Source organism: Talpa europaea (assembly GCF_964194135.1).
Source record: "Talpa europaea genome assembly, chromosome: X".
NCBI classification, from domain to species: Eukaryota; Metazoa; Chordata; class Mammalia; order Eulipotyphla; family Talpidae; genus Talpa; species Talpa europaea.
The window spans coordinates 49,856,616-49,876,812 of NC_140081.1; the positions used below are offsets into that span (position 1 = coordinate 49,856,616).

General features: G+C 37.1%; 1 protein-coding gene across 1 annotated transcript; it reads left to right on the top strand.

Moving 5' to 3' along the window:
• Positions 1-1,092: 1,092 nt before the first annotated feature.
• On the top strand, positions 1,093-19,987 carry LOC311187565 (large ribosomal subunit protein mL55-like; the record flags this gene model as incomplete). Its single annotated transcript, XM_084258935.1, has 2 exons — positions 1,093-1,182; positions 19,601-19,987. The coding sequence occupies 2 exons, from the start codon at positions 1,093-1,095 to the stop codon at positions 19,985-19,987; spliced, it is 477 nt and encodes a 158-aa protein (XP_084115061.1).
• Between the last annotated feature and the right edge of the window lie 210 nt (positions 19,988-20,197).

Sequence of the window (20,197 nt, forward strand, 5' to 3'; positions counted from 1 at the left end):
GGATACAACAGCCTTAAATAGAGAATTAGATCCAAGAGACTCATACAGGGCACTCTACCCCAAAAAGCAGAACACACATTTTTCTCAAGTACATATGGGACATTCTCCAGAATAGAACACATCCTGGGATGTAAAGAAAATCAACAAATTGAAGAAGATTGAAATCATGCCCAGCATCTTCTCAGGCCATAAAGGTATCAAACCAGAAATCAGCTATCAAAGAAAGGAGGAACACCTTTTAATATATGGAGAGTGACCAACATGCTACTGAAAGACCACAACCATCTAAAACTTACGGGATGCAGCAAAAGCAGTATATAGCACTACAAGCTCACTTCAAGATATAAGAAAGAGCTCAAATAAATAACTCTCTCTCTCAACTTGAGGAATTAGAGTAAGAAAAACAAACAAATCCAAAAGCCAGTAGAAGGAAAACAATAAACAACAAAGCAGAAGTAAGTTTTATAGAAATTAAAAACAGTCCAATAGATCAATGAAACCAAAAGCTGGTTCAATGAAAAAAAAAATAGACAAACCTCTAGCAAGGCTCACCAGGAAAATAAGGGAGAGGTCTCAAATAAATAGAATCAGAAACAAAAGAGGAGAAATCACAAGAGATACTGCAGAAATTCAGAGTGTAATTAGAGAGTAGTATGAACATCTAAATGCAAAAAAATTCAATAGCCTAGAAGAGATTGACAAATTCTTAGAATTATACATTCATCCAAGACAGAGTACAGAAGAAATAGAAACACTGAAAAAATCAATCACAAGCAAGGAAATTGAAACAGAAATCAAAACTCTCCCAAAAAAACAAAAGCCCAGGTCCAGATGGCTTCAAAGTGAGTTCCACCAAACCTTCAAAGATGAACTAATACCTAGCTTGCTCAAATTCTTTCAAAACATTGAAAAATAAGGAATGCGTCCAAATACTTTTTATGAGGCCAACATAAGTCTAATACCAAAACCAAACAAAGATAACACACAAAAAAGAAAACTACAAACCAATCTCCCTAATCAATACAGAAACAAAAATCCTTAATAAAATCCTAGCAAACCAAATCCAACAATGCATTAAAAGGCTCATACGTCATGACCAAGTGGGATTCATACCACGAAAAGGATGATTCAAAATCCAAAAATCAATCAAATTTATCTCAATTCACAGATGACATGATCAATGTAATTCACCACATTAACAAAAAACAATTTAAAAACCATATAATCATGCCAACAAATGCTGAGAAAGCATTCGACAAGATCCAATATTCATTTATGATGAAAACCCTCAAAAAATGGGAATACACAGAACATACTTTAACATAATAGAAGCCATTCACCTGCTCATGGGTTGGCAGAATCAACACTGTGAAAGTGGCCATTTTGCCTAAAGTAATATACAGATTCAATGTAATCCCAATAAAAATATCAATGACATATTTGAAGGAACTGGTGCAATATTACTTAAATTCATATGGAATCATAAATGACCAAAATAGCAAAAGCAATCTCAACAAAGAAAGAGAATGGAGGTATTACACTTCTAGACTTCAAGCTGTATTACAAAGCCATAAAAATTAAAACAGCTTAGTACTAGAACAAAAAAGAGTGGAATAGAATAGACTATTCCAAACCAATGGAATAGAATTGAGATCCCAAAAATAAATCCATATATACATATACAGTTAATTTATAATAAAAAATATATACACTGTAACAAGGATAGCCCCTCAATAAATGATGTTGGGAAAACTAGACAGTTGCATGCAAAATAATGAAACTAGACCAGGAGCTTACTCCATACACTAAAATCTACTCAAAATGGATCAAAGACTTGGATGTAAACCTGAAACCATAAAATACATAAAAACATAGGCAAAACTTTTATGACATAAGTTTTTTTTTTAATAAATTTTATTGTTATATTCCCCATACAATTGCAGCCCCCCCATTCTGACCCCAATCCCTCCCCTCCCACCCCCGCCCCCCTAAAAGTGTCTCTGGTTCATAGTTTTTTGTTGATTTTGATTTTCACTTTCTTATAGTTATTCATTTTCCTGGTCCCTTATTTAAGTTTTCTAGATTCCTGCTATGAGTGAGACCATCCGGTATTTTTCTTTTTCTTTTTGGCTTATTTCGCTGAGCATGATCCCTTCCAGCGCCATCCATGTTGCTGCAAATTGCATGTGTTTATCTTTTTTGAATGCTGAGTAATATTCCATGGTATATATGTACCACATCTTCTTGATCCAGTCATCTATTTTTGGACATTTGGGTTGTTTCCAAAGCTTAGCTATTGTAAACAGTGCTGCTATAAACATAGGGGTGCAGGTGTTCTTTGGAATTGATGTTTCTGTGTCCTTTGGGTAAATACCTAGGAGTGGAATTGCTGGATCATATGGAAGCTCTATGTTTAGTAGGTCCAGAAATCTCCATACAGCTTTCCACAGTGGTTGGACCAGTTTGCACTCTGACCAACAGTGCAGAAGAGTTCCTTTTTCTCCACACCCTCGCCAACATTTGTTGTTGCTAGTTTTTTTAATATGTGCCATTCTCACTGGTGTAAGATGGTATCTCATGGTAGTTTTGATTTGCATTTCCCTGATGACAAGTGATGTTGAACATTTTTTCATATGCCTGTTGGCCATTTGCATTTCCTCTTCAGAGAAGTTTCTTTTAAGCTCTTCTGCCCATTTTTTGACTGGATTATTTTCTTTGTTGTTGTTGAGTCTCATCAGCTCTTTGCAGATTTTTGTGATCAGTCCTTTATCATTAGTGTTGGGTGCAAAAATGTTCTCCCAGTTGGTGGGGTTTCTCTTTGTTTTTGTTATTGTCTCTTTTGCTGTGCAAAAGCTCTTTAATTTGATGTAGTCCCAGCTGTTTATCTTTGCCTTCACTATCACTGCTTTGGGTGATGTGTCTGTAAAGATGTCTTTGATGTGCAAATCACGTAGTGTTTCGCCTATATTTCCTTCTATAGATTTTATGGTTTCAGGTCTTATGTCTAGTTCTTTAATCCATTTTGAGTTGATTTTTGTGTATGGTGTGAGGTGGTGGTCAAGCTTCATTCTTTTGCATGTAGCGACCCAGTTTTCCCAGCACCATTTATTGAACAAACTTTCTTTGCTCCAATGCATATTCTTTGCTCCTTTGTCAAAGATTAGTTGACCATAAATCTGTGGGTTTATTTCTGGATTTTCTATTCGATTCCATTGGTCTGTATGTCTGTTCTTGTTCCAATACCATGCAGTTTTGATGATTATGGCTTTGTAGTATAGTTTGAAGTCTGGGAGTCTGATGCCTCCATTCCCTTCTTTTTTTTTCAGGAGAGCTTTGGCTATTCGGGGTTTTTGGTGATTCCATATGAATTTCATCAATAATTGTTCTATTTCTTTGAAGAATGACATTGAAATTTTGATTGGAATAGCATTGAATCTGTATATTGCTTTTGGTAGGATGGCCATTTTAATAATGTTTATTCTTCCAATCCATGAGCAGGGGATGTCTCTCCATTTCTTTGTGTCTTCTTCTATTTCTTTTAACAGTGTTTTATAGTTTTCTTTGTATAGGTCCTTTACCTCTTTTGTTAGATTTATTCCCAAATATTTGATTTTTTTTGTTTCAATAACAAAAGGGATGGTCTTTTTGATTTCTTCTTCTTCAGATTTATTGTTTGTGTATAGGAAGGCTACTGACTTTTGCGTGTTGATTTTGTATCCTGCCACTTTACTGAACTGATTGATGAGTTGAATTAGCTTTTCTGTGGAGTTTTTGGGGTTCTCTATGTATAATATCATATAGTCTGCAAATAGTGATAGTTTGACTTCTTCTTTTCCTATTTGGATTCCTTGGATGTCTTTCTCTTGTCTTATTGCCCTGGCTAGGACTTCCAGTATTATATTGAAAAGCAATGGTGAGAGTGGACATCCTTGTCTTGTTCCAGATCTTAATGGAATTGCTTTCAGCTTTTCACCATTGAGAATGATACTGGCTGTTGGCTTGTCATAGATGGCCTTTATGATGTTGAGGTATGTTCCTTGTATCCCCAGAATTTCAAGGGCTTTTATCATGAATGGGTGTTGCACTTTGTATGACATAAGTTTTAATGATGCTTTTAGGGAGTCATCCCCAACAACAAGGAAAACAAAAGAGGACATAAACAGTTGGGACTTTATCAAGCTGAAAAGCTTCTGTATAGTGAAAGAAACCATAACTAAAACAAAAAGACACCCAACTGAATGAGAGAAATATTTGCATACCATACATCTGACAAAGGACTGATATGAATGATACACACAAGAACTCATAAAACCACACAAAAACAAAAGAAATAACCCAATTAAAAAATGGGTGAAAGAACTAAACAGACACATCTCCAACAAGACATCTAACAGCCAACAGACACATGAAAAAATGTTCACAATCAGTTGTTATTAGAAAATTTCAAATCAAGACTACAATGTAAGAATGGCCCATATAGAAAAGACCAGAAACAAGTATTGGTAAGGATGTGGAGAAAAGGAAACTCCCCTACACTGCTGGTGGAAATGCAAACCAGTCCTGCCTTTATGGAAAGCAGTATAAAGGTGTCTCAAAACATCAAAATTAAAGGTGCCATTCAACCCAGTAATTCCACTCCTAGACATCTATCCAAAAAATTCAAAAACACTAATTCAAAAGGAAACTGCACTCCCATGCAGTTTATTGCAGTGCTATTTAGTATACCTAATTTACAGAAACAACCTAAGTGTCCCAGAAGAGATGAGAGAATAAACAAGATGTGGCACACATACACACACATAATGGAATATTACTGAACAATCAAAAAAAAAACTCATGCCATTTGTGGTGACATGGATGGAGCTGAAGGGATCATGCTAAGTGAAATAAGTCAGAAGGTGAAAGATAAGTACTGTATGATGACACTAATATGTGGAATATAAAGTAATTAAACTAATAGTTAGATTAAGCTTAAAAACAAACTCTTGTCAACTGACTACAGAATTGAAGCACCAAGGGAGGGAAGGAAGCACAATGGTCTATCGTGGTGGTGGGTGCACTCTGGTGGTAATACCTGCCAGGGGTATCCCAATATTACTTTAATTTAAAAAAATAAAATTTTAAAATAAAAATCATAGTTAAGCAAAACACATCATTTTGTACATCTTATTATATTTAATCTTGTACATTCAACAAACATGGGAGAGAGAAAAGATACGGAGAATGAGCTACGCATGCACCCAAAATGGAGATGGGAAGACTGGGTTCAAATAAATTGGAAACTTTTAAAATTATTCAGCACCCCTGCACAAACAATCAGATTAGGACTACAGATGTTGTGGAAGCTTTTCTTCAAATTATCTTCTTGAGCTCTTCAGAGTCTTTGCAGAAATCCTTGTCTCCTAAATTTACTCAAGTCGTCCCAAACACCATGTGGACCTGACTTCAATACCTCTATCTAGGAAAGGAGCATTTGTAATGACTAGAATGATTTTGGGTAAAGGAGCATTCAAAGTTAAAGTATACAAAAGACTTTTTCCTTTAGTAAAAAGAATTTCACCAACAGAATTCACACTAGAACCTCTTTCAAGTAGCAAAGAAATTAAACTCCCAAGTTCAAATAATTAAAGAGTTGCCTCATCTCCCCTTTGTCTATAGTAGATTCATGCTTCCCACTTTCCTCTATTAACCCTCCACCTCAAAGATTCATAAAATGTTAAGGCTAAGAGATCTTCTTATCAACCTCCATTCTCCAAGTAGGGATTTTTGTGTCTATACCTATGCCTTATCACCATAGTTGAACAAACTCTGCTGCCCACCTCCTTCTCCAGAAACCCCTCTCCCACAACTGTGAAACTTGCCAGCCAAACTCAGAACTCAGACCACTTCTTCCCAAATCCAGGAGGTAGGGGGCATGTTCCAAGAACCACCCCCATATATGCCTGAAATCACAACTGTACTGAGCCCTATATAGTGTACTCCTATACATAAACACCTATGATAAAGTTTAATTTAGAAAGCAGGCACAGTAAGATTAATAACTAAGAAATAACAAAGAACAATTATAACAATGTACTATTAAAAAGTTATGTAACTGTGATCTCCCTCTCATAACTTACTGTACAAACTTTCAGACCAAGTTTGCGCAGGAAGCAAAACCAGGGATAAGAAAGATTACTATACTTTCTTCATCACACCCAAATCAGTAGGTGATGCAACACAGACTAGATGCTCCTTTTCAACTGACTGATGATTCCTTGCTAGCAGCAGGCCCTTTGGGTATGGCAATCATTAATTTCTAAGAGTTGTGATCTGAAATAGTCTCTACAAACCACAATTTCTGGTTTGTACAAACTGACATTAAGATTGAGGGAGGGAGTGGTCAGGTAGAAAGGGGAAAAAGCTTTTTATCTCTTTTTCTCCCTATCTCAGTGCTAGCCCATATGACAAGGCTCTCACTATGGTCTTACACTGATTGTGAATGAGCAGAGACATCTCAGGGATAAAAGATGGTGGTTGCCAAGTCTCCCAGTGCAGTCTCTGCAACTTCCAAAATAGAAGAGCAGTGACTTGGCACTAGGATGTGTATGTGTGACAAAATATTACTGTATAAATTATTTGGGGATTATACACTGCTTAGGATTAGCTGCACCTCAGCACATTTCCATCAGAATTTGATAAGTGGTGAAAAATAGACAAAGCTAGCTGCCTAATATCCACCACAAGCAAGGACAATTAGAAAGCATTCGTTTTTGTTCTGTTCACACTTCTATTCTCAAAGCTAACCATATGCTTTCTAGGTGCTGGCTTCACTACCCAATTGGTACCTACTAGCATGCAAAATGATTGTTATTTTTAAAAACAATTCATAAATGTTTGCATTTCAGATTTACCTTTTATATCTCATTTCATATCAGGCAGCTAGGTTCAGCCCATATGTAACTGTATTATAAATTCTGATTAAGTTCAAAGGTCTAAGAAACAAATATAGGCCTACACGGTCGAAGTTTAAAGAAAATGTAAAGGCTACTGGAGTAGGGGCCTCCCCAGTGGCGCAGCAGTTGAGTGCTGAGTTGCGAAGCTGCCCACAGCCTCTACAGCGCCGGTTCAATCCCCGGCCACCCGGTGAGGGTCCCACATGGCGCGCAGACCTCTCCTGCCTCCCACTGCTCCCCTCAGTGGTGTACTTCATCAGTCTGCCTGCTCTGCCCTCTGCTCTGACTCTGGTGAATTCTCTCACCCTCCCGTGCTTCTGACTGTACCCAGTGCTTATATAAATAAATAAATAAATCCTTTTTTTTTTTTTTAAAGGCTACTGGAGTAGGAGTTGGGAGAACCCAACTCCATCTAATTCATGTAGCAACTTTAAGCAAGGCACCCTCTCTAAGCTCTCATTTTCTGGGCATATCACTACTTGTCCTACTTGTATTATAGAGGAGTTGGGAGTGTCAAAGAAATGAGTTTCTGAATGGCTATGAAAAATATTACGCTCTGCACAAAGCAGAAGCATTATATTTCCCTTAGAGGTCTTCATTCTTACACAGATTCATTTATTCATTCAATGTCAAAAAGCCTGTGTACTAGGTACTATCACAGTCTCCAGAAGAGGAACTGCTTTTGATTTCTCTTAGATTTTGTAATAAAATGTTGTGAAAGGGTAAGGAGAATGGGAGGAGGTAGCTCAAGTAATGGGGAAAAAAAGGTTTTCAGAAGATAGCAATGCGGAGAGACAGAAGTCAATAATTCTGTCACCTGAGAAATGTCTGAAGAATGGGTGAGAAATGTTTAGTCTGGAGAGGACTAGAGGGGGTAATGATGGCTGTTTCCAGAAAACTGAAGGAGCTATCACATGTAAGAGAGATTAAGTTGCATATGTGGAAGAAGACAGAACAAAAATCAACCAAGCTCAAAAGAAAAAAAAAATTAACAATGGAGGTATGTCAAAGGAATTCAATGAAAAATGTTCCCACTGACCAAAGCTGGAACAATTCAAGGGAAAAAAATAAATTACTATTGGACCATACACCAAAATTTAAAATAATTTTCATGAGCCCATACAGATAAAAATGATGGAATAAATACAGAAAGAGAACAGACACATTTCCAGTGCACAAGAATTCCAAATAATTTATGTAAGTACTCCATCCTCAAGGAAGTGTTGTGTAACTCCCCAATCTTAAAGTATGTACTTTCCCAAAGTGATTCTTTCCAAAGAGTACATTATGGAAACAAGAAAAAGTAACTGTCTGGATAAGCCTGACAAACATTACTTCAGGCTGATCATGGTGAGCATCAAATGATGTCATGTTGGCAATAGGTACCTGTGATATGACGTGATAAGAATAGCACATTACCTCAGTGATCTTCTTTCCTAAAACACACGATTCCAGTCAATTCATGATAGAAACATAGACAAATCCCAACTGAGAGACATTCAACACAATACCTCACAACTAATACTCAAAATTATTGAGGGACCTCAGGTGGATAAACACTGATCAAGTTTACTGAGAAACTGTCAGAGTCAAGAAGAGCTAAGAAGATACGATGACTAAATATAATGTGGTATTACCCTAGATGAGAGCCAGGAACAGAAAAAGGACATGGAAGAGGACTTACAAATAAAGTATAGACTTTAGTTAATAATAACATACCAATATTGTTTTGCTAATTGCAACAAATGTGCCATAGTAATGGAAGAAATCAGTAATAGGGGAAACTGGATTGGGGTATATGGGACACTATACTATCGCTGTCATAATTGTGAAGATATAAAACTAGTCCAAATTTTATTTTTTAAAAAACAGGGAAAGCTACAAGAAAATATTTCATCTCACTTTAAGAATGGGCTTTCTATTCATCTCAAATTTTCCCCTGAGCTATGATGACTTTTCTTTTGAAGAGAGAGCAATGATTTCAGCTGTACACCTGGAGAACATGTGAGAAATGTTTAACAAATTTATGTTGATGAGGAGGCTTCATCTAGCATATCATTCTTGTCCATCTAATCTTTTAAGATATGGAAACAACTCAAATACCCCAAAATAGATGATTGGATCAAGAAGATGTGGTATATATACACAATGGAATACTATTCAGCAATCAAAAAAGATAAACTAAAAAAAAAATAAAAGATAAACTCATGCCATTCACAGCAACATGGATGGAGCTAGAAGGGAAATACACCAGAAGGAAAAAGAAAAATACTGGATGGCTTCACTTATAGTAGGAATGTAGGGGAACCAAATAAGGGATCAGGATAAAAATTAATTATTAAAATAAATTTAAAAAACAAAATTAACAGGCAACTATTAATCAGAGACACTCTGTAGGGGAGGGAGAGGGATCAAAACAGGGGAGGGAATGTGTTCTTACACAGGGACTATGGTGATGGTACATGGGTGAATTGGTGGTGGAAATTTTATGGGGACTACATCTGAGAGGAGAAAGCACACAACGATGTACAAAAAGGAAGTATGATGTAAAATATATATAAAATTAAATTAAATTAAAAAAATAAAAAATAAAAAATGGGCTTTCTGGAAAAAAAAAACACAAGGCATCCAAAATGTAAAGGAAAAAGTAATTTTATCTCAATTCACAGATGATATGATCTTGTATGTAGACAACCCTAACCACGACACACACACACACACACACACACGCGCACACGCGCACACGCGCACACGCGCACGCACGCGCACACACACACACAGCCCTGTTAGAATGAACTAATTAGAATTAGAATAAACTAATTAGAACTAATTAGAATAAACTAATTCAGCAAAGTAGCAGGATACAAATGAAATGAAAAAATGAATATGAAAAATCATTTGTGCTTCCATGCATTAATGATGGTTAATCCACAAAGAAAATAAAGAAAACTATCCAGTGTATAACATCAAAAAGAAAAAAAATTATGAATAAACAAACAAAAAAGTGATAGGTTTCTACACTTTAAAGTATAAAATGTTGCTGAAAGAAATTAAAGAGATACCAATAAATAGAAAGATACGTTCATGAACTGAAGAGTTAATATTGTTAATAACACCTAAATCAATCTATATACTCAATATAATCCCTATTTAAAAATCCAATGATGCTTTTTGCAGAAATAAAAAAATCCATCCTAATAGTCATACTTTTCAGAATCTCAAGGGACCCTGAATAACCAAACAATGTTGAAAGAAGAACCAAGTTGGAGGCATCATACTTCCTGATTTCAAAACATACTACAAAACTTGGTGGAGAAAATTCTATGGGGACTACACCTGAAGGGGAAAAAAAGCAAACATTGTTTAAAAATGAACAATGATGTGATGTGGACCAGGGCTGAGTACTTGGGGAGGAGGTCCTAGAAATTGAAGGGCTGCTCTAGAATGGATGTCGGAAGGTGGGGGCATTCTATGATTGGGAATCTCAGTCTTATCTAGGGAGAGAGGACTAGCAAGAGTAAAACTGAGTAGGAGGAAGTAGCAGTCACTTGCTTTAGGAAAGGAGGAGGTAATATGATATTTTGTGGGTGGCACAGTGACCTTGTTGTCTATGCTTAGACAAAATATAAAGTGACCTTGTTTTGTCTCATTTTATCATGGTCTCTGAGGAATCTTGTCTGTGAGATCATTATGTTCAATAACATGGCCGAGCGGTGAGTGTTAGGTTTGCATCCTTTTTTTTCCTCTCTCCTTTATATGGAATAAATATTAAAGAATTTATTTGAAAAATGAACAATGATGTGAAATATATATAAATAAATTTTAAAAAATAAAGATACCAAAAAACAACCTATAGTAATAAAAACACTGTGGTACTGGCATAAGGACAGGCATATGGAACAATGGAATAGAATAGATATTCCAGAAATAAATCTTTATATGTACAGTCAAATGATTTCTAACAAGAGTGCCAAGACTATTCAATGGAGAAAGGACAGTATTTTCAACAAATGGCATTGAGAAAATTGGAAATCCACATGCAAAAGAATGAAGTTGGATCTTTATTTTCTACCACATATAAAAATTAACTCAAAATGGATCCAGACTGGATCAAGAAGATGTGGTACATATATACAATGGAATATTACTGAGCCATCAAAAAAGATAAACTCAAAAAAGATAAACTCATGCCATTTGCAGCAACATGGATGGATCTAGAAGGGATTATGCTCAGTGAAATAAGCCAGAAAGAAAAAGAAAAATACTGGATGGTCTCACTCATAGCAGTAATTTAGAAAGCCTACATAAAGGATCAGGAAAAAGACTAATTATAATAAAGCAAAAATCGAAATCAGCAGGCAACTATAAACCAGAGACACACTACAGTGGGGGAGAAGGGAGTAAGATCAAAACAAGAGTGGTGGGAATTTTATGGAGACTATAACCAAGATGAAACTGCATACATAGTACAAAAATGAAAAATGATGTAAAAATATATAAAATAAACAAAATGGATCCAGAACTAAATGTAAGAACACAAGTTATAAAACTCTTAGAAGAAAACATAAGACAAAAGCTTCACAACAATGGATTTGACAGTGATTCCTTGAATATGATACTAAAAATACAAACAACAAAACTATAAATTGGATATATCAAATTAGAGACTTCTGTGCATCAGAGGACACTAACAAAGTGAAAAGACAATCACAGAATGGGAAGATATTTATTTGCAAGTCATATCTCTGAGAAGGGGTTAATACCCAAAATATATAAAGAACTACAACTCAGTAATGACAACAACAAAAAACTCCAAACAATACAATTTAAAAATGAGCAAATGACTTGAATAGACATTTCTCCAAAGATAAACAAATGGACAATGAGCACATGAAAAGATGCTTCAAATCACTAATCATTAGGGAAATGCATATCACTATGTGCTTACTACCTCACACCCATTAAGATCGCTATCATCAAAAAAAATAGAAAATTACAAATGTTGGTATGTAGAGGAATTTGGAATTCTTGTACACTGTTGGTGGGAATGTAAAATGATGCAGTGACTATGGACAACAATATTGAAGTTCCTCAAAAAATTAAAAATAGCTGAATTACCAAATGTCCTTGCAATTTCACTTCTGGGCATCTACCCTAAAGAAATGAAAGTAGGATCTCAAAGGCATATTTACATACCCGCATAATTAGAGCACTATTCACAATGAACAAAAAGTGGAAGCAAGTCAAGTGTTCACCAGCAAATGAATGAATAAGCAAAACGTGATATATACATATAATGAAACATTATTAACTTTAAAAAGAAAGGAAATTCTGAAACATGCTGCAGCATGGGTGAATCTTGAGGACTTTGTGATAAGTGAAATCAGTCAGTGAAAAAAAAAGACAAATATTGTGATAAGTATTCCACTTATATGAGGAACCTAGTATAACTCAATTCATACAAACAGAAAGTAGAATGGTGGTTGCCAAGGGCTGGGAGAAGGGCAGAATGGGGAGTTATTGTTTAATGAGTATAGAGTTTCAGTTTTCCAAGAGTTCTGAGATAGATGGTGGCAATGGTTGCACAACAATGGAGATGTACTTAATTCCACAGAACTGTGTGCTACAATGGTTAAGATGGCAATTATTACATTATGTGTATTTTACCACAATTTAAAACGATAAAGTAAAGAGAAAGGGCATTTAGGTGTGGAGTACCTCTGGAAGTAGTTGATTGTCCATGAATATATTAGGCAAAGTAACCTAGAAAAGATTGTTAATGTATCAGAAAAAAATGGCTTAGTTAATCTCCTAGTTATTTCTATTAGGCAGAAAACAATTGTGGCCAAGATATCAAGGTGAGACTTAATGGATACAAATAGCCAGATAGCAGTGCTTCTAAATTTTGTTGTATTTGCTGTACAAAGTTCCAGTGTACACAACTTACGATTGTTTTCTCCTGGTAGGCAGTGAGAAATAGTGCAGTTGCTGGTTTGTCTGGTTCCATTATACACCTTTCAGTCCCAGGGAATCACGCTGAACAAAGAATTAGTTACACAATTTCGAACCTCAGAGGCATGCACTATCTTATGCCTTGCCTTAGATATAGTCCTATCACATATTTCTCCCTAATAAAGCATAGTTCACCTCAAATGGGGGTATTTTACTAACCCACCACTCCAATGATAGTCCTACCATTTCCATCCTCCTCGCTACAGTATCTTACACTTAGTAGGCAGTCTTTAAACATATTGTATCTATGAATGACTTTGAGCTTCAGATACAGGTTTCCACCACTTTCTGAAAGTAGAGCATTCCTATTTGGTATAATTTAGTAGGTTATTTTTTTTTGGGAGGGGGGTCTGGGAATGCTATTGCCTAATAAGTTATAGTGAAAAGTTTTTGAACATTGATAATTACTTACATATATATACATGTATAGAGATGTGTGTGTACATATATATAAATAAAATGATTGATAGATAATGTCTCCTACTGGTTCTTTTTCTCTGGAGAATTCTAATATAGATTTTGACCAAACATTCGCTTTATGACATTTGAAAAATTAGATCATAAATGAGTCAAACTTATAGGCAAAAAGGGAAGCCAAATAAAAGTATCTCCAACAGGGTAAGTTTAATCCAAACTCAAGGGTTAATTTTCTATTTGGCCAAAACCCTGACTTGCTGACTCAAAAATATGGTGGGGGGAGTAAATCTGATCAGTGTTTCCCAACATTTTGTGATCTTGAGAGATCACAAAAGTAACCATTGGAATTCTCAAGTCATTTTCAATTATTTCTAAATTTTAAGGAAAACAGAGCACTTCATCATACAGTTGTCCCTCTGTTTTTCCCTGGAATTACTGCAGTCAAGCTCAAGAACTTTGGTTATCCATGCTGGTCAGAAGGTCTGACTCATGCATGAACATAGAAAAGCTATTATTTAGTTTATACAGTTTTAACTCTTTGAAGTACTGGGCTTTATGCAAAAAGAAAACAGAAGGGCTTGGGAATATATGAAAAGATTAAGAATCACTTATCTAATTGATCTGTAGCTGAGGCCCCTTGTAACTCTTCCAGGTTTCCACAATTACTTGCCTCTCTTTTATCCCAGTGAGGGACTACAATTTTCACTTAGCTGAGACACTAGAAACAGATGAATAATGGATTTCTGCCACCATCCTTGGATCTGAAAACAGCTGTGAGTTTTACACATTCCTCAATGTCTCCTACCTTCATACATTCAGACCTGAAAGAATAATGGCACTTTAAAAAATTTTATTTCCTAATATCAGAGTTGTAGTTTTCTGGGTGTGATCTTGAGCAAGTAGCTCAGTGTCTCAGTGCTTCATTTTTTCAAACACATTGAACAGTTTGAAATGATAACCATCACTCCCCTTTCTCGCAGGGGGTCTTGATAGTTGAGTGCATGCAACCAAAATTGTATTAAAAATTTCCAATCATGTCTCTGTATATGTAAAGTTGATGGCCTTGTCAAATGGAGATCTCCCCTCCCCCCTCCCCCACCCCCTTCCCCTCCCCCTCCCCCTCCTCCTCCTCCTCCTCCTCCTCCTCCTTCTTCTTCTTCTCTCTCTCTCTCTCTCTCTCTCTCTCTCTCTCTCTCTGAGTAAATGCTGAAGAAGTTCTAATAACTATTATCCTCTTTGTGCTCCAGTTCTGGGAAAATTGAGTACCACTAACCATCCCCACAGATGAGGGAAAAGGACCACTGTCTTTTCCTTGGGGTGGGATTCTCTGAGCTGGCTGGCCTAGGAACTGGATCCCTTGATTTGGTGGAGAAGGGGTCTTTCATGGCATCTTTCACGGCTTGATCACACCCCAAGCCACTTCAGTATGCAATCTAACTGCTCTCAGAGAATACTTCAGGGGCAGGAATCCTGGCAATGTCAGTCTAAGTTTTACTGTTGTTGTTTAGAACAAGATCTGGTCAAAGAATGGGAATAAACTTGCTGTGGGATATACCATCTTCCTTGTTTCCTTCTCAATAAAAGTCTCTGTCTGTAGTATTTTAATGGCTAAAGAACATTTAACTAGCATATGTTAAACGCACAACTAACATTATACTCATTGGTGAAAAACTGAAAGCTTTTCTTCTGAGATTCGGTACAAGATAAATTTGGCCATTTTCACCACGAGGTAGAGCATTTAGGCAAAAGAGAGATATAAGAGGAGTCCTAACTGGAAACATAGAAGTAAAACCATCACTGTTTGCAGATGGCATGATAATAGTCACAGATAACCCTAATGATTTCATTGAAAAACTATCAGAAACAATAAATCACTACAGTAAAATAGCAGGCTAAAAATCAATATAGAAAAGTCTGTTGCATTCCTATGTTTAAATAGTGAAATAGAAGAGAAAGAAATCAAGAAAACAATCCCATTTACAACAGCATTATAAAGTACTAAATACCTAGGAATAAATCTAACAAAGGAGATGAAAGACCTGTTCAATGAAAACTATAAAACATTGTTAAAAGAAGTAGAGACACAAAGAAATGGAAAGATATTCCCTACTCATGAACTGAGAGAACTAACATTATTAAAATGGCAATCGTATCCAAATCTATTTATAGGTTCAACTCAATTCCTACCAAAGTTTCAATGGCATTCTTCAAAGAAATAGAAAAAAAATTACTGAAATTTATATGGAACCACAAAGGTACCTGAAAAGCCAAAGCAATCTTGACAAAAAAAGAATGAAGGCATCATATTCCCACACTTCAACGATACCACTAGGTTATAGTAATGAAATTAGTATGATATTGGAATAAAAATAGACACACTAACCAGTGGAACTAAACTGAGCCCAGAAAAAATTCACACTTATGTGAACAACTAGTGTACAACACAAATGAGTATACAGTGGAGAAAGGAAAGTCTCTTCAGGAAAACATTGATAAAACTAGACAACCACATGCAAAAAAAAAAAAAATTGAACTAGACCGTTCTTTCATGTAATTAAAAATTAACTCAAAACGGATTATAAACTTGGATGTAAGACCAGAAACCACAAAATATAAAGATGAAAACATAGGCAAAATACTCAACAACTTTGTTTTCAAGGATGTCATTTGGGACTCAACTCCAATAGCAAAGGAAACAAATGCAGAAACCAATGGAAATGCATCAAACCAAAAATTTTGCACAGTCAAAGAAACTATCATTAAAAGAAAAAGACATTCTATCTAATGGGAGAAAATATTTGCACAGCTAATCAAACAAGGGGTTAATATCCAAGATCTATACAGAACTCATACAACTCAACAAAAAGAAAATAAACAACAATCAAAAACTGGGCAAAAGGGGCCTCCCTGGTGGCTCAAGGGGTTAAGCACCGCACTATGAAGCAATCCGCAGCCTCTGCAGCACGAGTTCCATCCCCGGCTGGCCAGTGAGCAACCCACATGGCACAGCAGACCTCTCCTGTCTCGCCCGCTCCTTCCCTCAGCAGTGTACTTCAGTCAATCTGCCTGTTCTGCTCCCCACTCTGTCTCTGGTGAATCCTCTCACTCCACGCATCTCTGGCTTGTGCCCCAGCTCTTATATGCATAAATAAATAAATATTTTTTAAAAAACTGGGCAAAAGAACTAAATAGACATTTCTCTAAATAAGACATTTATTTTTTACTAATTATTTATTCATATATCTATATTATACATCATTGTTCATTTTTGTACAATGTGTGCTTGTATGCTTTCTCCTTTTAGGTGTAGTCCCTGTAAAATTCTCACCACCAATTCACCTGTGAACCATCATAGTAGTCCCTTGCACTCTTCTCTCCCATTTTCCATCCCTCTTCTTCCCTCTCCCTTGCAGAATGTCTCTGATTTATGGTTGCCCGCTAATTTGGTTTTAATTTATTATTATGTTATTATTTTTTTCCTGATCTCTTATTTGGTTCCCTTATATTCCTCCTATAAGTGAAACCATCTGATATTTTTTTTCTTTTTCCTTCTGGCTTATTTCACTGAGCATAGTCCCTTCTAGTTACATCCATATGCTGTGAATGGCATGAGTTTATTCTAAAGAATCATTTAGACGGCCAATAGGCACATGAAAAAATGTTCAACATCACTAATTAGCAAAATGCAAATCAGCCACAATGACATACCTCCTCACTCCTGTGAGAAAGACCCATATCAATAAAAGCCAGAAACAATAAATGTTGACAAAGGTGTGGAGGAAAAGGAACCCTCATAAACTGTTGGTGGGTGTAGGGTAAATGGTTTGGTAAATGGTTTTCAGGCTTTTCTGCCCTCCCACTATTAGGATTGCCCTGCCTGATGGGGTACCTGCAGTTGTTACAACTGTCTTGTTTACTTCTGTGGGCCATGGGTGAGGTATTGAGGTAGTCACCAAGAGGAGCAGAAGCAGGAGAGAGAAGGGGAGAAAGAAGGCCTGAGAAGCCCAGAGTGAAGACTTGTACCCCTGCCTGCTGTGTACCTGGTTGCTGCACTACATGTAAAAGCTCAATAAAAGCCTGAGAAACCCACCGAGGGCTCCAGGACTCTCCTTTACCGGTCTGCTGGAATCATAGAAAACCTTCTCTGTGGCCATCCTGCCCCTACAGTGGGAATGTAAACTGGTGTAGCCCTTATGGAAAACAATATGGAAGTTCCTTAAAATATTAAAAATAGATTAACCATATGACCCAGCAATGTCACTCCTGGGTATCTACCTTAAGAATGCAAAAACACAAATTCGAAAGGATATGTGCACTTCAATGTTCACTGTAGAATTATTTACAATAGCCAAGCTATAGAAATAGCCTAAGTGCCCAAAGATAGATGAGTGGACAAAGATATACAGGATCGAATACTACTCAGCTATAAAAATAGATGAAAATTTGCCATTTTTAACAACATGAATGGAACTGGATAGAATTATACTAAGCTAAATAAATCAGGAGATAGACAAATACCGGATGATTTCACTCATACATGGAATATCAAGAAACAAAGCAAAAGAACAGACAAAACTAAACCAAAACAAACCCTAGCAATATGACTGCAGAATTAAGGCTACTAAAGTGAGAGGATAGGGGTAGAAAACAAAGGGGGAAGGGTGTCCAACAGGTACTTTGGTGGTGGGTGTATAACATACATCTGAAGAGTTGTGAATATAGCCCCCTAAATCATATCTTCAATATTTGGACATTTTTTTTTAAAAGTGTGCATTTTCCTGTATTTACTGCAGCACTATTTATAGTAGCCAAGCTATGGAAACAACAACCTAAGTGCCCCCAAACAGATGAGTGAATCAAGAAGATGTGGTATATATACACAATGGAAAACTTGAGCAATCAAAAAGGTAAACCTATGCATTTGTGGCAATATGGATGGAACTGGAAGGGATTATGCTAAAGGAATTAAGCCAGGAGAAAGACAAATACCAAATGATGTCACTAATATATGGAATATAGAGAAAGCAAACAAAGGGTCAGACAAAGACAAACTTTAAAACCAACCCTTGAAAGTTGACCATAGAGCCAAGGCATCCAGAGGGGAGGGAGAAAAATGGGGAAAAGAACAAGGTGGGGAGAGAGCACAACGGACCATGGAGAAGGACTATGGGCACTTTGGTGGTTGAGTACGCTATAGTGACTACACCTGTGGGGGTAAATCCTATACTTCCAAAACACTAACAAAGATGTAAACCAATGGAACTTCAATAAAAATATTGTGCACGATGATATTTTAATGTTAAGTGGGCAAAACCAAGATAAGGTATAACCACAGAACACAAAAATTAGATAGGAAAAAAAGATCAGAATGAAAAGTTGAAATGGGTAGTCCTTGATTTCAGTTTTTCTATTCTGTATTTCCCAAACTTTATGAAAATAGAATAGTTTTATAAAGAAAAAAATGCATTTTTAGGTCTTTCTCTTTTTTTCTGCCATAGAAACGTTTCCTATACAGGACATGTGCCCTTTTCTGAGCCTTCATTTATTCCTCCATAAAGTGGTGTGGGAGACTGACAGACAAGGAGGTCTTTAGAAATCTTTCCAATTTTGCTCTGCAATGTTTTAGAGCCAGAATCACTGGACTATCTGAGCTGCCCCGTTTCTTTGCAAATTGAAGTCTAACAGCTATCAATCGGCCAGATTTTCCAATTTTCCTTTAATATGATTTATATTATTTTATCATGAAAAAGTAATGTATGTGTCATTGGCTCTAGGGCACAGTTAGAGTGGAAAGAGGGAGTTTTTAGAAAGGAAAATGGAATAAATCCCCAAACAAGATCTTGAGTGGAGTAAAAATATAACTGTTGTAGAAAGACAAATACATTAGAATATGTAAATTAAGAAAAACACCTAGAACAATTCCATGTATCACTTATGAAGTGAAATGATACCCATTAAATTCATCTTTGCTTTTGGGAATGTATGTCGAGGAATGGAATAGGAAATAGGGGACAGAATTTAACTTGTCTATAAATGTTTCATTTCTCTCATTTGAATAATTTTTAAAGCAAACTTTATGTTAAAAATGGTAACGGGACCAAACGCCCAGCCTCCTGGCCCGCGGTGTAGGGGCCACTGGCCCTCGAGCCGCTGCGGCACCCGTCTTTCCAAAAGATCTCATATCTTTGTCCAGAAGACTGGACGCCAGGCCTGTTGACTGACCCTCGGCTTCACAGAACACTGGGCTCTCAGGAAGAATTGCATCCGTGGGCAGCCTGCCCCGCCTGCTGCGGCAGTGTGTGCTGACGGGCTGCCGCCCGCATGTGTTCTCCTGGCGGGCCACCAGCAGCAGAGCCTCCCTCACACGCCTGCACCGGCAGAACTACGCACGCCTCTACCCTGTGCTCTTGGTCAGGCAGGATGGCTCCACCATCCACATCCGCTACCAAAAGCCGCAAAGGATGCTGGTGCTGCCTGTGGACCTGGACGGCCTGTCCCCAGAGGAGCGGCGGGCGTGGTTCTGGAAACTTGAGGCCCAGCTCCGCGTGAAGGAGGAGGAGGAGCCGGTGCTGGGCGAAGACTTTCACGAGGAGTGGTACAAGCAGTTCTGGACCAAGAAGTGATGGCCTGCAGGCCTCCGGGCTGGGGGCCCCATGGAGGTGGGAGGGGTCTTAAAGCTCGCCTTCTCAAAAAAAAAGAAAAAATGGTAACAGGGCCTCCCTCATGGAGCAAGGGGTTAAGCACCACACTATGAAGCAATCCACAGCCTCTGCAGCAAGAGTTCGATCCCAAGGCCAGCCAGGGAGAAACACACATGACGCAGCAGACCTCTC